The sequence below is a fragment of the Sylvia atricapilla genome, chromosome 25 (genome assembly GCF_009819655.1).
Source record: "Sylvia atricapilla isolate bSylAtr1 chromosome 25, bSylAtr1.pri, whole genome shotgun sequence".
Lineage (NCBI taxonomy): Eukaryota > Metazoa > Chordata > Aves > Passeriformes > Sylviidae > Sylvia > Sylvia atricapilla.
Genome location: NC_089164.1, coordinates 4,956,364 through 4,977,378, shown reverse-complemented (window position 1 = coordinate 4,977,378; position 21,015 = coordinate 4,956,364). Strand labels below are relative to the sequence as shown.

General features: G+C 59.9%; 3 protein-coding genes across 5 annotated transcripts; 2 read left to right on the top strand and 1 right to left on the bottom strand.

Annotated features, from left to right (window-relative positions):
* Positions 1-407: 407 nt before the first annotated feature.
* GNAT2 (G protein subunit alpha transducin 2) lies at positions 408-7,744 on the bottom strand. Its single transcript, XM_066335683.1, has 9 exons — positions 7,539-7,744; positions 6,642-6,684; positions 6,314-6,455; positions 5,994-6,151; positions 5,252-5,380; positions 4,903-5,032; positions 3,361-3,514; positions 2,644-2,844; positions 408-1,122 (listed from the first exon to the last, which is right to left on the bottom strand). The coding sequence occupies exons 1-8, from the start codon at positions 7,654-7,656 to the stop codon at positions 2,654-2,656; spliced, it is 1,065 nt and encodes a 354-aa protein (XP_066191780.1). The 5' UTR covers positions 7,657-7,744; the 3' UTR covers positions 408-1,122; positions 2,644-2,653.
* A 2,487-nt stretch (positions 7,745-10,231) lies between these two features.
* AMPD2 (adenosine monophosphate deaminase 2) lies at positions 10,232-18,478 on the top strand. Of its 3 annotated transcripts, XM_066335680.1 has the most exons (18): positions 10,234-10,502; positions 12,100-12,230; positions 12,593-12,723; positions 13,010-13,078; positions 13,649-13,760; positions 13,858-14,044; positions 14,129-14,270; positions 14,358-14,447; positions 14,694-14,823; positions 14,917-15,111; positions 15,251-15,382; positions 15,477-15,640; positions 15,761-15,887; positions 15,977-16,140; positions 16,230-16,350; positions 16,423-16,596; positions 16,831-16,941; positions 17,397-18,478. In XM_066335680.1, the coding sequence occupies exons 1-18, from the start codon at positions 10,433-10,435 to the stop codon at positions 17,604-17,606; spliced, it is 2,460 nt and encodes an 819-aa protein (XP_066191777.1). In that variant the 5' UTR covers positions 10,234-10,432; the 3' UTR covers positions 17,607-18,478. The 3 variants fall into 3 exon arrangements, with proteins under 3 accessions (XP_066191775.1, XP_066191776.1, XP_066191777.1); XM_066335678.1 differs by having other exon boundaries at positions 10,232-10,502; positions 14,694-15,111; XM_066335679.1 differs by lacking the exon at positions 13,010-13,078 and having other exon boundaries at positions 10,233-10,502; positions 14,694-15,111.
* A 228-nt stretch (positions 18,479-18,706) lies between these two features.
* Positions 18,707-20,994, top strand: LOC136371507 (glutathione S-transferase 2). Its single transcript, XM_066335627.1, has 8 exons — positions 18,707-18,804; positions 19,045-19,120; positions 19,473-19,537; positions 19,624-19,705; positions 19,781-19,881; positions 20,080-20,175; positions 20,245-20,355; positions 20,833-20,994. The coding sequence occupies exons 1-8, from the start codon at positions 18,769-18,771 to the stop codon at positions 20,926-20,928; spliced, it is 663 nt and encodes a 220-aa protein (XP_066191724.1). The 5' UTR covers positions 18,707-18,768; the 3' UTR covers positions 20,929-20,994.
* Positions 20,995-21,015: the final 21 nt, after the last annotated feature.

Below are 21,015 nucleotides of genomic sequence, written 5' to 3'. Positions count from 1 at the left end.
GAGGTGGGACTGTTCTGAGAACACTTGCTTAGAAATCCCGGATAAATTCCTCAGGGAGGCTTGTGCATGCTGCCAGGGGGAGCCCTGAGGGAGATTCCCTGTTCTGGAATCTTGTCCAAGCTGTCTGGAGTGTGTCTGCTTGACAATTCCCTTCCAGCCATCCTACATGGAATAACTCATCCAGGAGCTTCATCTCATCCAGGGGCGCTGGCCAGGAAGTTTTTTGGGATGGTGACCCCCATCCCACCCCCCAGGAGCCCAGCAGTGGCCTTGGGGTGATCCAGGTGAGATCCAGAGATCCCTACACCCTCAGAATCAATGCAAAGGAAATGAAATATCCCTTGATCCAAGCTCTGGAGCACAGGAATGGAGCAAAATGGAAGTGGGAGAAAGAAAGAACATCCACATCATGCGTACTCCTTTATTGTGTTTTCCTACAGTTAAATGAAGCTGCATGGGAGATCTCTGCAGGAGTCAGGGAGAGGATGGATACAGGGCTCATCTATGGATTATTTACAAACAGACAGAGCAAATGCAGCTCTAAGTAGCAGAATGAAAATCTTTCAAGTAACCATTTCCTCTTTATCCAGCCCATTCCTGGGCTGGAGTTGGGATTCCCTTCCCCAGCCCCTCCTGCCTGAGAAATTCCCTCCATTTAGGGCCCAGAACAACCCCACAAACCTCTGATTTGTCCTGCCCAAGGGCTGAGGTTGGTTCCCAGGAGCGACTCAGAGGTAACGCAGCCTCCACCTTCCCCAGAAATTCCATCCTGGATTAATCCAGCTTCGATCCAAGGGCAGGAATGGGCTGCAGAAGGACGGGCAAGGGGGCAATGTCTATCCTACCTCCCAAATTCCCTCAATATTCCTATTCCTGGCTGTGCTCTCTGATGTCAAACCTCCTGTAAAACACTGAGAACAGGGGTTCTTCCTTGGGAAAAAAAGAGGAAATGGCCGTGAAAGGGAGCAGGAAGTTGAGCTTCAGCCCCTTCCTAGTTTGGGTTTGGAAGGAGGAGGATTTGGGCAGGTCATAGAAAAAGTGGGAGACAGTGACGTGTAGTGGGAGTTGGTTCTTCCTTTGGCTCTGCTCAGCAGAACGGTGAGATGGGAACGATTTCTTCTTCTGGGAGGGAGGGAGAGAAAACAGGGAGTTAAACACACCCAGGGAAGGGCTGGGAGGAGCAATTCAGTGGAAACAAGGGAAAATCTCAAATCTCAGGTGGGGTTCAGGGACATGTCACCTCATCCCTTTGCCTTCCTTTGTGGTGATGAGGATGGAGCACCCCCCACCCTCACCCCCTCACCCTTTTCCAAGTGTCATCTTCTGGTGCCTTCTGCCTGCAGGGAACCTGCTTGAGGCTTTTTTGGTTGCTTTGGTTTCATTTTTTTAGCTTTTTCCTGCTTATTTGTTAATATTCAAGGATAAGGGAAGCATCAGAGGTTCCCTGAAAAGCAAAGTGCCAGAGCCAGTGGCTAGGAGCTGCTTGGAAAAGGAGGAGAGAGGATGGAATTCCTGCTGCTGCTCAGAATTAGTGCAAGAATTAAGATGATAAACCCTAATTAGGGTGATAAACCCTAATTAAAGTTTTAGGATGAGCTAAAAGGCTGGGAGCAGCAGAATGTGCCTTGGGATATTCCCATCCACTGAGGCTGGGCAGGTGAAATTGCGACAGGAAAGAAATAAAATTACTCCCTTTAGCTCAGGTGGAGGATTTGGGAATCTGTTTTCATCATTCCATGTGCAAGGGTGGGAATTGTCTGTCTGAGCCCATCCCATTATAGGATGGCACTGAATCCCATAGGAGCTCAGCACAGGGATGTGACCACATCCCTGGGCTAATGGGACCCCAGATCCCCTCACTGCTCCCAGGCCATCCTTCCCTCCCCTACTCCCAGGATTTCCACGACTTGATGGCAGAACCAGGGGGACCTACGTTCCACAACCCCACAGAGCGGGATGGAGCCAGCTCTGATCATCCTTATCCCCCTCCCAGCCCTTTTTTGGGGGATGGAGCCAGCTCTGTTCATCCTCATCCCCATCCCCAGCTCTTTTTTTGGGGATGGCTCTGACTGCTCAATCCTTATGTCCAGCCCCTTCCCCAGCTCTTGTTTTTGGAATGGAGCTGGTTCTGATCATCCCCATCCTTTTCCTTCCCCAGCCCTTTTCTGGGGATGGAGCCAACTCTGCTTTTTCTCATCCCAGCCCTTTATGGGAGGGATCCAGGTTTAATCATTTTCATATCCCTCCCTTTCCCCAGCCCTTTTGTTTTTGGATGGAGCCAACTCTGCTCTTCCTTCTCCCCTTCCTGAGCTTTTTCTGGAATAGAACCAAATCTGATCAGCCTTATGACTTCCCCAGCCCTTTTTCTGGGATGGAACTGGCTCTGCTGTTCCTCATCTCCCTCTCCTTCCCCAATCTTTTCTGGGATGGAGCCAACTCTGATCATTCCCAGCCCTTTTTTTAGAGGTATCCAGCTTTGATCATTTTCCTCCTCCCCTTTCCCAGCCCTTTTTGGGATGGAGCTGGCTCTGCTCATCCTCATCCCCCTCCCCTTCCCCAGCCCTTTTTGGGGGTGGAGCCAGCTCTGACCACCCTCCTCCCCTCTCCTGTCCGTATTTTGAGGCTCCAGCCCCTCTCCTGTACCTGCTGGTGCTCAGAAGAGGCCGCAGTCCTTGAGGTTCTCTTTGATGATCACGTCTGTGACGGCGTCGAAGACGAACTTGACGTTCTGCGTGTCTGTGGCACAGGTCATGTGGCTGTAGATCTCCTTCACGTCCTTCCGCATGTTGAGGTCCAGGAACTGGGTCTTGATGTAATTCCCTGCATCCTCAAATGTGTTTGGACCTGCAGAGTGAGGGAATGCTGCCGAGCTGCTCCATGGGGGCGGGTGTCAGAGGAAAAGGGTGGAGGGCTCACCACATGTAGCACCATTTTTACCCCATTTCTGTTCTTCCAAATGCCTTCCTGAGGCCACATCTGTCCTCTCCTCAGCTCCAGCCTCCCAGGATTTGACTCACCATCCCACAGAGCAGGATGGAGCTGATTCTGCTCATCCTCATCCCCTTCCTAGCCTTGTTTTGGGATAAAACCAGCTCTGATCCTCCTCCCTCTCATCCCCTTCCCCAGCCTTTTTTTTTTTTTTTTTTTTGGGTAGAGCCAATTCTCATAATCTCTCTTCCCTTCCCCAGCCTGGTTTTGAGATAGAGCCAGTTTCTCATCATCCTCATCTCCCCTTCCCCAGCCCTCTCCAACATATCCCAAAACTGAGTTGCCGTGTCTTTGCTGGGACCACACAACTCCCCAGCCCTTGGTTTGGGGGCCTTGAGAGGAGGGGTAGGGCCAGGAAGGGTCCAGACTCACCGTCATACTCCGGGAAGCAGATGCTGAGATGGACTTTCTTGATCTTTTCCTCAAAAAGGTCCTTCTTGTTGAGGAAGAGGATGATGGAGGTGGCAGCAAAGAACTTGTGGTTGCATATACTGTTGAATAGGTGCAGGGATTCATGCATCCGGTTCTGCAGAGAAGTGGATTGTCATGGATTGACACCCCTTTTGGGCCACTGCAGCCCACCCCCAAGCCCCCTTTCCCAAGAAAAGAGCTTTTCCCTGTTTGCTGCAGCAGCAGCTAGTCCTTCTGCCTGTCCAGTCCCTCCTGCCCACCCAAAATCACAGATAAATCCAGGTGATGCTCAGGTATAGAGTGGTTCCAGTCCCTCCTGGGATTGTCAGAAATGAAGGATTGTGGTGATTTCACTGGGAAAATTATCCATGGAAGCCTCACAGCCTGTGATGAAGGTGCTCAGTAAGCACCATTCCAGTCATCAGGGGGATGCTCGTGTTGGACCATGGGTTCCAGCCATTGCCCACAGCTTCAGGAAGGAGCTGGGAAAAGGAAAACTCCAGTTTTAGAGCAGATGTTGAGTTCTTAATTTGCTGCTGGGTCACCCTGAGGGGATGAGGATCCATCTAGGCAGAGCCAAGTCCAGTGGGGACTTGGACTTGATATCCTCCATCTTGGTGGGCAGCAGATGGGTTCTCCAGGGATGGTTCTCCATCATCCAGCTTCCCATCACAGCAGCTTTTCTGTATGGAGAGCACTGGCTCTGCCCGAATCCTGCCCTGTCCTGCACTGGGTGAGCATTCCGGCCTCTCCAAGGGCTCCCATGGAAGGATGCTCTCCTGCACATAGCTGAGAAAAGGCTGCGAGCTCCTGCCTGGCCATGGCAGGGCCCAGGGATGGCAGATCCCGACTCTGATCCAGCTTCAGGAGAAGGTATTTGGATCCCAAGGAGCAGCCATGGGACCTGGAGGAGATGCCAGGGAAGAAGCCGCTCCTGCTTTTCTCTTCACCCCTTATTCTTCAAAGATAAACTCATTATGGAGCTTCCATGTTCCTCCTCTCTGGATCTGTGCCCTCTGAGCTGCTTCTTTCAGGGCTCTGCTGGTGCATCCCTCACTGGACACACTTTGGATCATGTCCTTGTGCCCCCACACTGGGAGGGTGGGAGCTGCCCCTCCTCACCCCCTCTGCTCACCTCGGCACAGTGAGGCATGAGGTGCCTCAGGACCAGATTTTCCTTCATCCCAGCAGGTTTCTGGCTCTTCTTGCCTTTCCCTTTGGCTTTGCTCCTGTTGACTGCCTGAGTGACCCTTCTCCAGTGGCCCTGAGGATCTGCACAGGAGCACTTGGGGGTTTCCTTGTAGGCAGACCCATGGATTTATGCCCCAGAGGAAGTGCAAACACCTTTACTGGGTGGGAACCAACTCCATCCCACACCTCCCACACCTTTCCTGGATCACCCAGAGCATCTGACAGTGCAGAGTTTCGTTCCTCCCTCCTCAGGGCCCCCCTCAGAGCTCCCTGTTCCTCTCCCCCTTGGCTCCCAGTGCCTCCAGGACCCACCACTTCGTCATCCTCCACCAGCACCATGTCGTAGGCGCTCAGGGCCCCGCAGAAGATGATGCAGGTCACCCCCTCGAAGCAGTGGATCCACTTCTTCCGCTCTGAGCGCTGCCCTCCCACGTCGAACATCCTGGGGAGAGGACAAGGATGAGGGACACACACACCTGGTCCTGACAGCCCCATGTGATGGTTCCAGTGCCACGTCCTCGGGGGGGGCAGGAATTGCTGTGTGTGGGAGGGCATTGGTGGTCCCTCAAGTGTCAGGATGATCCCCAAATCCCTCCCCACCATGAGGGCTAAGGGGAATGATGGAGGAATGGTCATAGAGGTGGAGGAGGCTCCCACCCACCTGAAATTCAGGTCTTTGACAGAGAACTTGGTCTCGATGATCCCTGTGGTCTTCACTCGGGACCGCAGCACATCCTGCTCGTTGGGGAGGTAGTTGGGGGCCGTGATCCTGTCCAGCTGGTTCAGGTAACTGGGGGAACAGGAAGGGACGTGACCTGGTGCCAAGGGGCTGCCCATGTCTCCCCCTTCTGGATTTTTGGGGATGGTTGTGGGGCTGGGCTCTGCCAAAAACTGGGACTCCAGGGCAGTGACATCCCTGGAGAAGGTGAGGGACATCCAGGGTGGTGGGGCTGCAGGTCAGCAGCACTTTTGGGCTGGGGATGGCACTGGTGGGATGGATGATGACAGCAGTGGGATGGGGGATGGCACTTTTGGGATGCAGAATGGCACCAGTTGGATGGATAATGACATTGGTGGGATAAGAGGATGGTGCTGGTGTGATGGAGAATGTAGGACAGCACTGGTGGAATGGAGGACAGCAGCAGTGGGATGGGGGAGGGCACTGGTAGGATGGAGGATGACACTGGTGGGATGAAGAACACTACTGGTGGGTTTGGGGAATGGTACTGGTGGATGATGACACCAGTGGGATGGAGGATGGCACTTTTGGAATGAATGGCAGGCTCGGGGTATTCCCAGGAGCAGAGAAGAGATGGATTTTGCCAGGCTGGGTTGGAACCGACCGTGGGCTGCCAGAGGGTCCCCAAGCCACTCCCCGTTGTGCCCACCACGTCCCCACTCACTATGCAGCTGAGTCGTTGAGCTGATACTCGGCAGCACGGTCAAAACACGCCTGAACCCCCCCATCCTTCCACAGCTTCTTGATGCAGGAGACCAGCTCGGGGGGCATCGTGCCCTCCTCAATGGAGTCAGCCAGGTTGAAGAGCAGCCGGCCTTCATCCTGTGAGAGGGACCTTCGTCACCAACCCTCCTGTGGCCACTGTCCCCCAAAGTGCCCTCAGGACTGAGGGGACAACATGGGGCCGCTGTGGACCCTGGTTCCAGGTGCTGCCCTGGCCCCACGTCATGGGGTTTGGGGGGACAGCCCACCACCCTGACTGACCGCACAGGAGGACTCGGCATAGTCGATGCCCAGCGTAGACATGGCGCGGATGATGGCCAGGATGGACTGGAGGATGTTCCCGTAGATGATGGACTTGAACTCCATGCACTCCTCCTCCGTGTAACCGTCCTGGTGGATGATCCTGGCAGGCACAGTGGCCTCAGCCCCAAGCCAGGACACCCCCTCTGGGGTGGGAATCACCACCCCACACTGGGCACCACCAGGTGACACAGAGGGGGTGACTGCGGGTCCAGCCACCCCATGTCTAAGAGTTGGTGGCTCATCCTGGTGGCCTCCCCCTCCCCAGTCTGGCTCAGGCCATACTCACTTCATCTGCTTCACGATGGTGCTCTTCCCTGACTCTCCAGCCCCTGGAAGAGGGTGGGAAGGACACCTTAGTGCCCATCAGGGCCTGATGCCATAGTGATAGGCACCCCATGGGGACCAAAGCCACTGTTCCCCACCCATCCTGTGCCTGGACACCCAGCCTGGCCCCTTCCCATCAACACCATCATCCCTACACTCCTGTCAGCCCTTGCACCCTGTGTGGGACCACAGCTCAGGGACCCCCAGAGTGGTGGGAACCTCCTGGGCGCAGGTCCCCCAGGTCCCACACCTCCCGCCCACTGTGGGCAGTGCCCAGAGATGCCTTTGGGGCCATAAGCAGCTTAGGGCAGCACAGGAAGCCGCTTAGAATTAGGGTGTTAATCGCCTTGACCCCAGCCCCCCCCACCTGGATAAGGCCCCACTGCTGGTCCCTGCCCCATGGTGTTACCCCCCTGCCCCACAGGGTCACCCCCTTGCCCAGTGGGGTGCAGAGGGACCCCCAAGGAACCATCTCCTCCTGCCGGGCACCCACCAGCAGGTTTCAGGGTGCTGGTGGCAGGAGCTTCCCAGGCTCTCGCTGAGCCCCCTGAGATGTGGTGCGTCCTTGGTGGTCTTGGTCCCTTCCTCCATTCCCTCACTGTCCCCTTCAATTCTGCCATCCCCAAGAGCCAATAGCACCTCCAGCCCTTCCCAGGGATAACCCTGGGGATGTCCTGGTGGTGGGACCACCTCTCCAGGCACCTCTCGATGGCAGCTTGTGTGAGGGGTACCAGGGACAGGGCAGGAGGAGCCCAGGGGGTCCTGGATTCCCTATCCCCCTCCCCGTCCCCACATCCCCTCAGCCTCAACGGAGTGGAAACACAAGGACATCTCCAGGGGATATCTCCTCCAGCCTTACCAAGCAGCAGCAACTTGACCGTCTTTGCCTCCTTGTCTGCATCCTCCTGGAGCTTTTTCTCCAGCTCCTTGGACCTCTTGGCCATCTCCTTGTCCTCGGCACTGGCCCCGCTCCCCATGGCTTCGTCGTCGTCCTCCTCCTCCAATAACTCCACTAGCTCCTCTAGGTCCCCAGGCTTTTCCAGCTCTTCAAGGAGATAAGATGCACACCTCAAGGATGAGGTGGGCACTAAGGGGTGAACCAGAAATTCCAAAAAAGGCAAGCCAGGTACCCCACACCCTGATGTTGGGGTGTCCCAAGCCGGCAGCACTCTTTGGTGGGTCCTCGCTGCTGGCTGCCCCCCGCTCTCTCCCTTAATTCCCCATGGATAACCTGATTTTTTTTGACCGTGGGATTTGGGGACTTTTTATCTTGCCATGTGACCCAGGAAATCCAATTAGCCCAAGATGGCAAAGATTAGGGCTCAGGGAGGAAAAAAAAAGATGGACCATCTCAGGGAGGTGAGCAAGGGGCTTTACATAAGGGGGGGGGACATCAGCGTGACACCCCCTGCCCATGGGGACTGATCCCCTGAGGTGACTTGGGAAGTGAGGATCATTTTGGGGCTCCCTCCTGCCTGTGGGCTGTGATCCCACTTTAGAGGGGCAATGAGGATGGGATCAGCCCCTGGCTGTGTGTGTGTGCCCTACTCCTGAGCGCTCCAGAGCGGTGGCAGGGGACTGGGTGGTGACAGGGGGACAGGGTGGTGGCAGGGGGGTGATGGCGGAGAACAGTGACACTGGGGGATTCCTCCCGCAGGGAAAACGGAGCTAATTACCCTCGGAGGATGGGTAACGAGGCCCCCTAATCCTGCCCCGCTGAGTGCCGCCCTCCCGCTGCCTAAGCTCTTTAATGGGATCGTGGCTCAGCCTTCCTCCTCCTCCTCCTCCTCCCGGGCCCAGCACCCCCTCCCCGCCCATCCCCCAGCCCGGCAGCTCCTCCCAACCCCTGGGGACGGGTGGGTGCTTCCCCCTCTCTCCTGCGAGGCTGGTCTCGGGTGGGCACCGCAGGGGGAGCCCCCGCCCCGGGCTGGGCTTTGGGGCCTCTAGAAGTCCTGCAGGTCCCCGATGTTTGGGTTTAAGGTGCCCTAAATCCCTGCACTTCACAGGGCCACTGGGGGCTCCATGTCCCCGCACCGGTGTCCCCACGTCCCACCGGGCGTGTATCCCCTGCCAGCGCCGTTGCTTGGGGACACTCTGTTCCCGCTGTCCCTGCGGACACAAAGCCCTTTCTGAGCCTCTAATGAACTCGGCGCTAATGAGGGGGGTCCAATTAAAATACCAGACACTAAACCCCCCCCCCCCTCCCCGCGGTGTGCGGACAGTGCTGGGCAGGGGACATGACTCAGGCTGGGGGTCCCCATTGCCCCCTGTGGCTGTTGTGCCCTCCCAGCCTGGCACAGCGGTGGCCCTGGTGGGTGGTGTCACCTCGCTGTCCTTTCACCCCCTCGACAAGGGGTGGGGGGCACAGAGAGGGGGTGGGTGACATTCCCTCCGCTCTACCAGCGGCTAAAAATACCCCCCCGCGCTGGTGGCAGCTTAGGGGACACTCGGGGCGCTCGGAGGGGACGCAGCCCGACAGCGACCCAGAGCCACCCCGGCACCGGGAGCCCCGACCCAGGTAGGGACACGCGGAGACCGAGGCAAGGGCCAAGGTGACACCCCCGGCACCCCCGCAGCCGGGCTCTGCTTTTGGGGTGGCCCCCAGTTTGACTGGGGGTGAGCGGGGGGACTTGGGGGAGCAGGGGCTCCATGGGGACATTCCTCGGGGGGCTCAGGGCAGCCCCCCCAGCGGGATCTGAGCCGGGGGACTGCTGGTGACAGAGTGCGAGTCCTTCTTTTGGGGTGCGGTGCCATATCCGGGGGGGATCATCATCGTGGAGGAGGTGATGCCCCGTTTTGGGGGGTCCTCGCTGATTTCGGGGGTACTCGGTGCCTTTGGGGGTTCAGTGTTTAACAGGGGGGTGACGGTCTGTGCTGGGGGTGCCCGTCCTGGGGGTGACGCTGCCCGGTGAGGGGGACACACGGATTCCCACTGGGATGGAGCCAGTCTCCGGATGGGGAGGAACGACCCCCTGTGTTTTTGGGGAGCAGTGCCTGTTCGGGGGTGGGCGGTGTCCATACTGGGGGGGACATAACGTCCCCCTCGGGTGGGGTTACCCTGTTCGGAAGGGTCGCTGTCACTTTGTGGGGGATCCGATCCCATCCCTCGCGGGGGTACGATGCCTGTTTGGGGGGGGGACGGCTGTCCTCCAGGAGGGGCTTAGGGCTGTCCCGGGGGTCCCCGACTGTCTGTGGGGGGTCACGGGTGTCCCCACAGAGGTACACAGCTGCCTGGGGGTGGCTGTCACGGCGGCTCGGGGCGGGGGGGCACACATCTATCTTGGGGGTCACGGCTGACCCCCCACGGGTGCAGGGCGGTCCTCCGGGGGGTGTCACGTTTATCCGGGTTCAGGGGGGCTACAGGGCTGTCTGTGAACGGGGTCACGGCTGTCCCGGGGGTGTCTCAGCCCTGTAACTCACAGCCCCATCCCAGGTCTTGCCCCCCCACCCTCCAGCGCCGCAGCCACCTCCTTCCTCCTCCTTCCTCCTTCCTCCTCCTCCTCGCCACATCCTCCGCCCGCCCCATCCTCTTCCTCGTCCCGGTTTCCGGCCGGGCCCCGCCGGGGACTTTGGTCCATTCCCGGGTTCCTGCATCAATCATCAACCAGGGGAGGGAGCGGCCGCTGCGGCCCCGCCGCCGTAAGAGTCCCCCGGGCGCCCCCCGCCAGCCCCCGCCCCCATCACCATCATCATCATCACCATCACCACCAGCATCAACCCCTCCGCCCCTCCCCGACCCCCCCTGGAGCCGCCATGTCCTCTGTCCCCCCGGCTAAGTGTCCCTTCAAGAAGCGGGGTAGCCTGCAGACCCCCACCCCCGCAGGTGAGACCTCCCCCCCACACATCCCCCGCACCCTCCGACAGCCCACGGGGACACCCAGGTCACGCCCAGTGCGGGGGAACGCGGTGCTGGCAGCGGGGGGATCAGTTTGGGGGGGCCGGAATGCCGCCTTGCTGCTTAGAGGATTTTTGGTCGGGGTGGAGGGGGGAAGCCCACCGCCATGTCCCGGCACCGGGAGGAGTGGCGGCGGCTTTGGGGGGTCCTGTGTGTCGCCTCCCGTCAGCGCCTCGGTGGCGCAGTGAGAGCGGAGGAAGAGGAGGAGGAGGAAGGAGGGGGAGCGCTGGGGGATGCGGGGGGAGCGGGGCCGGTTTGGAGGGGCCGGGGGAGCTCCTCGGGGGCGATCTCGGGTGGTGCGTGGGGGGCTGCTGGCACGGGGTGGTGGTGGCACGGGCTGGGCAGGGTGGCACTTTGTGGCTGGCGCTGTTGAGAGAGGGACTCGGGGTGTCACTGGGGCTGCGCCCACACGTGGGTGGCACACGTGTGTTCTGGGTGGACGGCAAATGGTGGTGATGACACAGAGTGGTTGTGGTGACACAGGGTGATGGTGGCACTTAGGGGTTGTGTCCTGGCTGGTACTTCTGGGGGGAGGTGTGTCTAGGGGCGTCACCGGGGCTGCTCCTGTCTTTGGTGACCCACATGTGTGCTGGGTGGGTGGCACAGGGTGTCCTGGATGGTGGCAAGGGGCTGGCGACGTGGCACCTTGTGGTTGTCATCTGTCTGGCACCCGTGTTGGGGGCCGTCTGGGAGTGCCACCAGGGCTGCCACCTGTCACACGTGTAGGTGGCACAGGATATTTCCTGGGGGCTCAGGGCACCCTGGGTGTTGCCATGCCCCAGGTGAGGCACCACACATCCCGATGACACCAGTGTCATCCCTGCTCTGGGTGACACTGGCCCAGCCCCTCCTCGTTCCCGTTGGGGTGATGCAGGGAGCAAATGGGATGGAGGCTCCTGTTCAGGTGTCAGGAGACCTGGATCTTCATCCCAGGCTGTGCTGGGTGGAGGGGCTTTTACTGGTGGACCCAATTTAACCAGTAGGAGCTGATTTCCAGTGCCCACCTAGGCAGGTCTGCGGCGGGTCTGGGGTTGCAGAGGAGGGTGTTGGCATTGGGGGGTGGCACTGGGCATCTCCCAGCCTGATGGCCCCAGTGTGGAGGGGAGCAGGGACTGCTCTGGGGGCACGGGGCAATGGGGTGTGTTTAGAGGGGGGACAGTGTTGCCTCCCCTCCCTCCCAGCATGGGGATGTGCCCCTATGATGGAAAGGATGGGATGGGGGGACAGGGAGGCAGCAGTGGTAGGGGGAGTGGACCCCATGCCATGGGGGTTCCAGCTCTGAGCTCCTCATTCACTGCTGGCTTCTTACAGCCCCCAGTGGAGCCAGCAGTCCTCCCAGTGCCCCAGGGGGATTGAGGGGGGGTCCCTCTTACCCTTGAACTGCCTCAGTTTCCCCATCAGCCCCATTGGGAAGAGCATCCCAGTTCCATGGTGGGGAGGGGGACATGTGGAGGGGCTGATTAACCCCTTCCTGCTTGGATGGGGATCCAGACCCCCCCAGCTAATGTTGTCCCACTCCCTGCAGAGGTGCGGGGGGTCCCAGGGGCCCGACCCCTGCAGTCAGCCTGGTCCCTTCCCGGGACCCCCCATAGCCTGAAGCATTTCCCAGTGGATCTGCGCACTTCCATGGATGGCAAATACAAGGAGATCGCTGAGGTGGGTCTGGGGCACCAAGTTCACCGGGTCTTGGGGGAGAGTGTATATTGGGGGAGCAGGGAGTCTCCTCTCCATCCCTCCCACTTTTGAGTGTGGGAATCTTGTGAGCCTTTCTCTCTCAAACCAGGGGGTTGAGGCCAGGCACAGCTCAATGCAGGGCTGCTCTGGGCACAGCTCATGGCAGAGGTTTTCTGGGCACAGCTCATGACCGGGCTGAGGCTGCACCCAGCTCATGGCAGTGATGCCTTGGGCACAGCAGATGGCAGGGCAGCTCTGGGCACAGCTGATGGCAGAGGTTTTCTGGGCACAGCTGATGGCAGAGGTTTTCTGGGCACAGCTGATGGCAGGGCTGCTCTGGGCAGGAGCTGTTTTGCCGCTCGCTGGCCGAGAATGAGATGCGGACGGCTCCGTATGAATTCCCAGAGGAGAGCCCCATCGAGCAGCTGGAGGAGCGGCGCCAGCGCCTGGAGCGCCAGATCAGCCAGGACGTCAAGTAAGCCTGGGAGGTTCCCCCATATGCCCCCAAATCGCTGGAAGGGAGCCCTGCATGGGGCCAGGCCACCTCCCACCCCAAGAGGCTGTCTCTGTGCCAGCTCTGTGTCCCCTCTCCCGTGGGTGTCGCACTTGGTGTCCCCTTTGCAGTGAGTTTTTGGCTGGTTTCTGTCTGGTTTCTGTTGTTTTGGCATTAACGGGGTGTTTTCTCTCCCCGGCCCCCCCATTTCTCTCCCCCTCGTCCCCCTGGCTGTCCCCCCCCTCCACCGCCGCCTCCTTGTCCCCAGACTTGAGCCCGACATTTTGCTCAGAGCCAAACAGGACTTCCTGAAAATTGACAGTGCTGCGGACTTACAGTGAGTGTCCGGCTCGGTGTCACCGGCCGGGGCCACGGGGGGGATCGGGGACCCACCTGGCCCCGCTCTGACCCAGCACACCCAAGCATGGAGCCAAGACGTCCCTCCCAGCCACTCTCACTGCCACTGAAGGAATCGATGCACCTGGGGAGGGGGGTTGGGGTGAGCTGGGGGTCCCAGCTCTGCTGCTGGCACAGGACCCCTGTCCTGGTCCTGTCTTCCCCTGGATGGGGGGTCTGACGCTGTGTGTCCCCGTCCCTCCTGTCTCCGCTTGGGAGTTGTCTCTGTCGTGAGTTTTTTTGTTCTTTGTGCTCCCCTCCTTTCCCCCACTTTCTTTTGTGCTCATCAGGGCTGAGGGATGTGTTTTGGGAAGGGGGACAATGTCACCGCCAAAGAGGACATGGGTGGCACAGCTGCCACAGCCTCGTGGTGGCGTCCTTGGGGACAACGTCACCATCCTGCCACTCCAGGGCTGGACACAGTCCCTGGGGTGGGGCTCATGCTGCTGTTGGAGTACATGGGAATGCGGCAGGCCTGTCATTGTCCCACTGGCCATGTCTGTCCCCACAGGCTCTTCAAGGAGCACAATGACAGCCTGGTGGACCATGTCCCCAAGGAGCGGGAGGCACTGCTGGAGCGAGAATTCCAGCGAGTGACCATCTCTGGGGAGGAGAAATGTGGGGTGAGCCTCCCCCTGACCCTCCTGGAACCCAGGCAAGGGTCTCCAGGCTGCCAACCCCAGCTTGGGGGGTGCTTTTTGTTTGGTGTCCTCTCTCCAGGTGCCCTTCACCGACCTGCTGGATGCGGCCAAGAGTGTGGTGAAGGCATTGTTTGTGCGGGAGAAGTACATGGGGCTGTCACTGCAGAGCTTCTGCAAGACCACGGCCCGGTACCTGCAGGAGCTCTCTGAGAAACCTCTGGAGACCCACAGCTACGAGGAGGTGCCTGAGACCCCTGTGGCCGCTGGTGAGCATGGTGTGGGGGGCTCTCAGTGCTGGGCTAGGTGCTGGAGGAGCTTTTGGGGTGATGTTGGGTGTCTCCTGGCTGCAGATGCCCCTGTGCATCCCCCATTTGCCGAGCAGCACCCCTATGAGATGTGGGACCCCCAGAAGATGCCGGCGGACCTGGGCTTTGGGCTGAAGATGGTGGATGGTGTTGTGCATGTCTACACCAAGCAGGACATCACCGACAAGTGAGTTCTGTGAGGGGGAAGGTCCTACTCACTGGGGTAATGAGTTTTTTGGGAAGGCTGTGTGACCTCCACATGTGTCCCCCCCAGGAGCACGGAGCTGGACCTGCCATACCCCGACCTGCAGGAGTTTATCGCCGACATGAATTTCCTCATGGCTTTGATCATCAATGGGCCCATGTAAGGGGAAGGGTCCCATGGGGCCATCCTGGGGGGGATCCCATGATGAGGGTGTGACAGAACCCCGGGGACAGCCCCAAGGACATGGCAATGACTCTGGCACATGGTGTTGGTGCATCTCCTGCATCCACCCTCACCTGTGTCCAAGGATCTGTGTTCCCATATCTGTGGAGGCATCAACCTTTTGGGGCTGGGTGTTCTGCTTCCTCACCCCCAAACTGAGCCACTCTTCCCTGTTTTGGACAGCAAATCCTTCTGCTACCGCCGACTGCAATACCTGAGCAACAAGTTCCAGATGCATGTGCTGCTCAATGAGATGAAGGAGTTGGCAGCCCAGAAGAAGGTGCCTCACCGTGACTTTTACAACATCCGCAAGGTACCTGTGGATCCTGAGCTAGTCCTGGATCCTGGGAGGTTCCTGGGGAGCTCTTGGAGGGTCTCAGGGCTGAGCATCACCTCACTGGTGCAGGTGGACACCCACATCCATGCCTCATCCTGCATGAACCAGAAGCATCTCTTGCGCTTCATCAAGCGGGCAATGAAGAAGCACCTGGATGAAATTGTCCACGTGGAGAAGGGGAAGGAGCAGACGCTCAAGGAAGTGTTTGAGACAATGAACCTCACAGCCTACGACCTGAGCGTGGACACGCTGGATGTCCATGCGGTATGGGATGCTCCCAAACCCTGGGGATGAGCGGAGCCCCCAGCCCATCCTTGGTTGGGTTTCAGGGGGTTGCTGGGGGCTGTGGATAGGGGTGGGATGGGTAATGAGGAGTCTCAGGTAACACCTGTCCCACATTCAGGACCGCAACACCTTCCACCGCTTCGACAAGTTCAATGCCAAGTACAACCCCATCGGGGAGTCCATCCTGCGGGAGATCTTCATCAAGACGGACAACCGAGTCTCGGGGAAGTACTTTGCCCACATCATCAAGGTGGGCCACCTCCCCTCCTCGTGGTGGCGGTTCAGCCCGTGTCCCCTTCCCGGTGGCCAAGCAGTGACAGTTGTCATTTGTCCCTTCCCATCAGGAGGTGATGGCAGACCTGGAGGAGAGCAAGTACCAGAACGCGGAGCTGCGTCTCTCGATCTACGGCCGCTCCCGGGATGAGTGGGACAAGCTGGCCCGCTGGGCCGTCAGCCACCGCGTCCACTCCAACAACGTCCGCTGGCTCGTGCAAGTGCCCCGGCTCTTGTGAGTAAAGGGGGGACAGGAACCCTCTGCTGGGCTGGGGAGACCCAGGCCACCCCACTGCTGCCTGGGGTGGGCTGGGGAGGGGGATGGCTGGCTCTGAGTGGGATCCATTCCCTGCAGTGACATCTACCGGACAAAGAAGCAGTTGGCCAACTTCCAGGAGATGCTGGAGAATATCTTCCTGCCACTCTATGAGGCCACGATCCACCCTGCCCAGCACCCAGAGCTGCACCTTTTTTTGGAGCATGTGAGTGCTGCGTCCTGCTCCTGGGGACACCCAGACCCAGCTGGAGCAAGGGGTGACATCTCACCCTGTGGATGATTTCTCTTGTGCAGGTGGATGGCTTCGACAGCGTGGATGATGAGTCCAAACCAGAGCATCACATCTTCAACCTGGATAGCCCTTTGCCGGGCAACTGGGTGGAGGAGGACAATCCACCCTACTCCTACTACCTGTACTACATGTATGCCAACATGACGGTGCTCAACCACCTCCGGCGGTAAGGACAGCCCTGGCCTGGAACCTGTGATGCTCAGGGGGTTCTGGGGAGGTCAGAGGGGGGTGGTGACAGTCAAACACCCATTGCAGGAAGAGGGGCTTCCACACCTTTGTCCTGCGCCCACACTGTGGCGAGGCCGGTCCCATTCACCACCTCGTGTCAGGGTTCATGGTCTCAGAGAACATCTCCCACGGGTTGTTGCTGCGCAAGGTGAGTGGGGAGGGGGTGCCTGGGGGGGTTGGGGGTGTGGTGGGCTCTCCCTTACCTTGCTGTGCCCCACAGGCCCCTGTGCTGCAGTACCTGTACTACCTGGCACAGATTGGCATCGCCATGTCCCCACTGAGCAACAACAGCCTCTTCCTGAGCTACCACCGCAACCCTCTGCCTGAGTACCTCTCACGGGGGCTCATGGTCTCCCTCTCCACTGATGATCCTCTCCAGTTCCACTTCACCAAGGTGAGCATTTGGGGGGACACCAGCCAGTAACCCCCAAGAACAGCTGTGGGGTGGGCACGGGCTGGGTGATGGGATGGGATTGATGGTGCAATGTGGCTGGCGGTGAGATGGGGCCACTGCCAGCACCGATGGACTCTGAAGGGTGCTGATGGTGTGGAGAGGATGGGAGGAGGTGGGGACCCCGTCCTGCCTGAGGGGTGTGTGTGGCGGGAGCTGAGGGGTGTCTGTCCCCAGGAGCCGCTGATGGAGGAGTACAGCATTGCCACCCAGGTGTGGAAGCTCAGCTCCTGCGACATGTGTGAGCTGGCCCGGAACAGCGTCCTCATGAGCGGCTTCTCTCACAAGGTGAGACCCAACCCCTCATTCCTAATTCTGCAGTTTGCCTGTTCCCAATTCCCATTTGCCCCCATTTCCCAATTCCTATTCCCCATTCCCCCATTTGCCCAACCTCCTTCCCAATTCCCGTTTTTCCGCATTGCCCCGTTCCCATCCCTGTTGCTGGCGCATCAGCCACCGCATCCACTCCAACGTCTGCTGGCTGGCACAAGTGCCCCGGTTCTTGTGGGTAAAGAGGGGACAGGAACCCTCAGCTGGGCTGGGGAGACCCAGGCCACCCCACTGCTGCCTGGGGTGGGCTGGTGAGGGGGGAAAGCTGGCTCTGCCCACTCCCATTTGCGATTCCCATTTCCACCCAGTTGCCTGTTCCCACTCCCAGTTGCCTCATTCCCATTCCCCACCATGGGCACTGGTAGCCCTCGGGAGTGCTGGGCAGCCGTGGGAGCCTCTCCCAACTCCCCCAGGTGAAGAGCTACTGGCTGGGTCCCAACTACCTGAAGGAGGGTCCGGAGGGGAACGACATCCGCCGCACCAACGTTCCCGACATCCGTGTGAGCTATCGCTTCGAGACGCTGTGCCAGGAGCTGACGCTCATCACGCAGGCGGTGCAGAGCGCTGAGCTGGAGCCCATCCAGGAGGAGGATGTTCTCACCATCTCTCTCGGCACCCACTGACCACCCAGAGCCCCCCTGAGCCCCCCGGGGCCCCGCCGCCGTCCCCCCACCTGCTACCTCCTTGCCCTGGGAAGGGGCCGCTCCTGCTGCTGTCCTGGTGCCACCGGCGCCGCTGCAGGGGATGGAGTTTATTGAGTCCTCTCCGTTTCATCTTGGTTTGGTCATTTTATGGGTGTTCTTTTTGTCTTTTTCTGTTGTTTTTAACTGATGTCTCCTTGCTGGCTTGAGCCCTGCTGGGCTTGATGGCACGAGGAGGTGACACAGGGGAGGGGGCCCAGGGGGGTCCTGGATTTACCTCCCAAGTTGAGGGTGCAATGACAGGTCGAGGGTCCTGGGTGCTGGTGTGGTGACAGTGTGGGAGTCCCAGCCCAACCCCACCTGAGTCCTGACACTCTTTAACCCCTCAGCGCCCTCTCAGCCCGCTCTTCCGCCCCGTGGGGACAACCAAAGGAACCCAGACCTGAGGTCTCTGGTGTCAGTGGGGACACAGTGGCCCAGAGGACAGGGGGATGGTGCCTGGTGGGGGGTGTTGCATCCTCACCACCACAGGGAGGAAGGCAAAGGGTCGGATGGGGAATGTTTCATCCTCACCACCTTGGGGATGAAGGGAAAGGGGACCAGGTGACAAGTGTCCCTGTCCCCAGCACTCCCAGGAGATGTTTATTTCTGGCTCAGATCAGGCTGGACCAGGCTTCTCCCATCCCGGTGGGGCATTTCCCCCTCTATCCCTGCAGTCCCCCATCCCAGTCCTGCTCATCTGCATCTGGAGCCGGCATTCCCAGGAAAACCTAATGGCGACTATAAAAACAACAAAAAAGTTTTGGAAAAAAAACCCCTAACCAAGCATGAAAAATAAAAGTATTTAAGTAAAACACTGAAATTGCAGTGGGGTGAGGAAGGGAGCGCATCCCCAGAGGGAAACTGAGGCACAGAAGAGGGTTGTGTGTCCCCTCATGGCTTGGGTTTGGGGGTTCCCAGCGTGATGTGGGAGGGTCAGGGGACGGATCCCGAGCGGTGCTGGCAGCGGCAGCGCTGGCTGGACGCCCTGGCACCCTGCCTGCGCCCTGCCTGCAGCCGCGGACGTCAAGGGGAGGGGACGGGGCGGGTCCTGTCCCGGTCCGTCCCGGTCCGTGTTCTCGCAGAGCCTCGGGCGGTTGTCGCCATGGTGGTCACGCTGGGGTACTGGGACATCCGTGGGGTGAGTGGGATCGAGGGGTGACAGTGGCACGCTGGGGACGGGGTGGGCACGCGTCTGGGGGTGTGGGAGCGATGTGGGAGTGTTGGGAGGTCCAGAACGATGTGGGAGTGTTGGAGGTCCCGGAGCGATGCGGGAATCTTGGAGGTCCCGGAGCGATGTGGGAGTGCTGGGGGTCCCAGGGTGTGTGGGAGAGCTCCGGGAGGGATTTGGGGTGCCAAAAACGCCTCCCGTGCCCCGCAGCTGGCCCACGCGATCCGCCTGCTGCTAGAGTACACAGAGACGCCCTACCAGGAGCGCCAGTACCGCCCTGGCCCAGGTGAGCGGGGGCAAGCGGGGTGTGAACCCCCAAATCCCTCCAGCCCCTGTCCCCGGCACCCTCGTTCCTGCTGTGTCAGCAGCGGGGGGAACGCCCCCAGTCCGCCCCGTGTCCCGCTCCCACCACCCCCACGCCCTCCTGCCAGCTCGGGGGGTCACCTTTGTCCCCTCCAGTAAAAAGACCTTGACCCCTCTCAGGGGCAATGTTCTCCTTTATCTGTCCCGGGTGGGGTCACCCGCTGCCCCGGGGCAAAGGGGGGACAAGCCCAAAGTCCGCATCCCCCCACTGCTGGGGGTGCCACGAGTGGGGCAGAGGGTCTGGGGGAGCCCCCTCAATCTCTCTGCTCCCTCAGCCCCTGACTATGATCCGAGCGACTGGACCAACGAGAAGGAGAAACTGGGGCTCGACTTTCCCAACGTAGGTGCCGGGGAAGGTGTGGGGAGGGTGTGGGGAGGGCGGTGCGGGGGTCGCTGGGGCTGACTCCCACCGCCCGGCCCCCGCAGCTGCCCTATCTCATCGACGGCCCCACCAAGCTGACACAGAGCAACGCCATCCTGCGCTACATCGCCCGCAAGCACAACCTGTGTGAGTGGGGAGGGCGGGATCCGGGGGGTCCCCGAGCTTTGGTGGGCGGTGGGTTGACACCTCCCGACCCCGCAGGTGGTGAGACGGAGGAGGAGAAGCAGCGCGTGGACGTGCTGGAAAACCAGCTCATAGATTTGAGGATGAACTTTGCCAGGCTCTGCTACGACCCTGACTTTGTGAGTGCCCCCGCAGGGGTTATGGGGGGACAGCTCCCCCCAGACCCCGGGGTTGTCCCCCCACAGGGGACTAGGGGCTCAGCCACCAGCAGCACGGGCACATCCCTTGCCTGGCTGCAGTCAGGGGGTGATGCCCCTGGGTTCTGGGCTGGCAGGAGGGAGCAGAGCCCCGAACTGTGCCCCCTCCCTGCCGTGTAGGAGAAGCTGAAGCCGGCGTACCTGGAGCAGCTGCCCAAGAAGCTGCAGGAGCTGTCGCGGTTCCTGGGCTCCCGGCCCTGGTTTGCGGGGCAGAAGGTAGGTGGGGTGTGCTGGGGATCTTTGGGGAGTCCCTGTGGGGACTGACTCACCTTGTCCCTCCCACAGCTCACCTTCGTGGACTTCCTGGCGTATGACGTGCTGGACCAGCAGCGCATGTTCGTGCCTGAGTGCCCGGAGCTGAAGGGAAACCTGGCCCAGTTCCTGCAGCGCTTCGAGGTGAGCAGAGGCACGGGACAGCCCGGGGCCACCCCGGTGTCCCCAGCACCATCTCCATCCCTGACACCCCCATGTCCCCATCCCCCATTCACCGCTGTGCCCATCACCATCCCTGACACCTCAGTGTCTGTGTCCTTGTCCCATCCCAAACCTCATCCTTAAATCCCCAGTGTTTCTGTCTCGATCCCCATTCCTGTCACCCCGTCCCTGACCTCCTGGTGTCCCAGTCCCTGTCCCTAACACCCTGGTGTCCCCATCACACACATCGCAATGACCACATCCCAATCCTGACACTCCAATATCCCTGTCCCAATTCCTGACACCCCAGGGTCCATCTCTGCACCTCTGACCTCCATAGTGTTCCCATCCCTGTCCCCAAGACACCAGTGTCCCCGTGCCCATCCCAGGCACCTCCGTGTCCCCATCCCTGACCCTGTGGTGTGTCCATATGTGTTCTCATATGTCCCTTTTCCCCAGGCCCTGGACAAGATCTCTGCCTACATGCGCTCGGGACGCTTCATGAAAGCCCCGATTTTCTGGCGCACTGCGAAGTGGAGCAACACCAAGGAGTGAGGGGCTGAACCCCCCAAGTGACCCCCAGAACTCCCCAATAAATCATGGGGGCGTCCCCCTTGTCCAGCCGCTGTGTGGGGTGCTCTG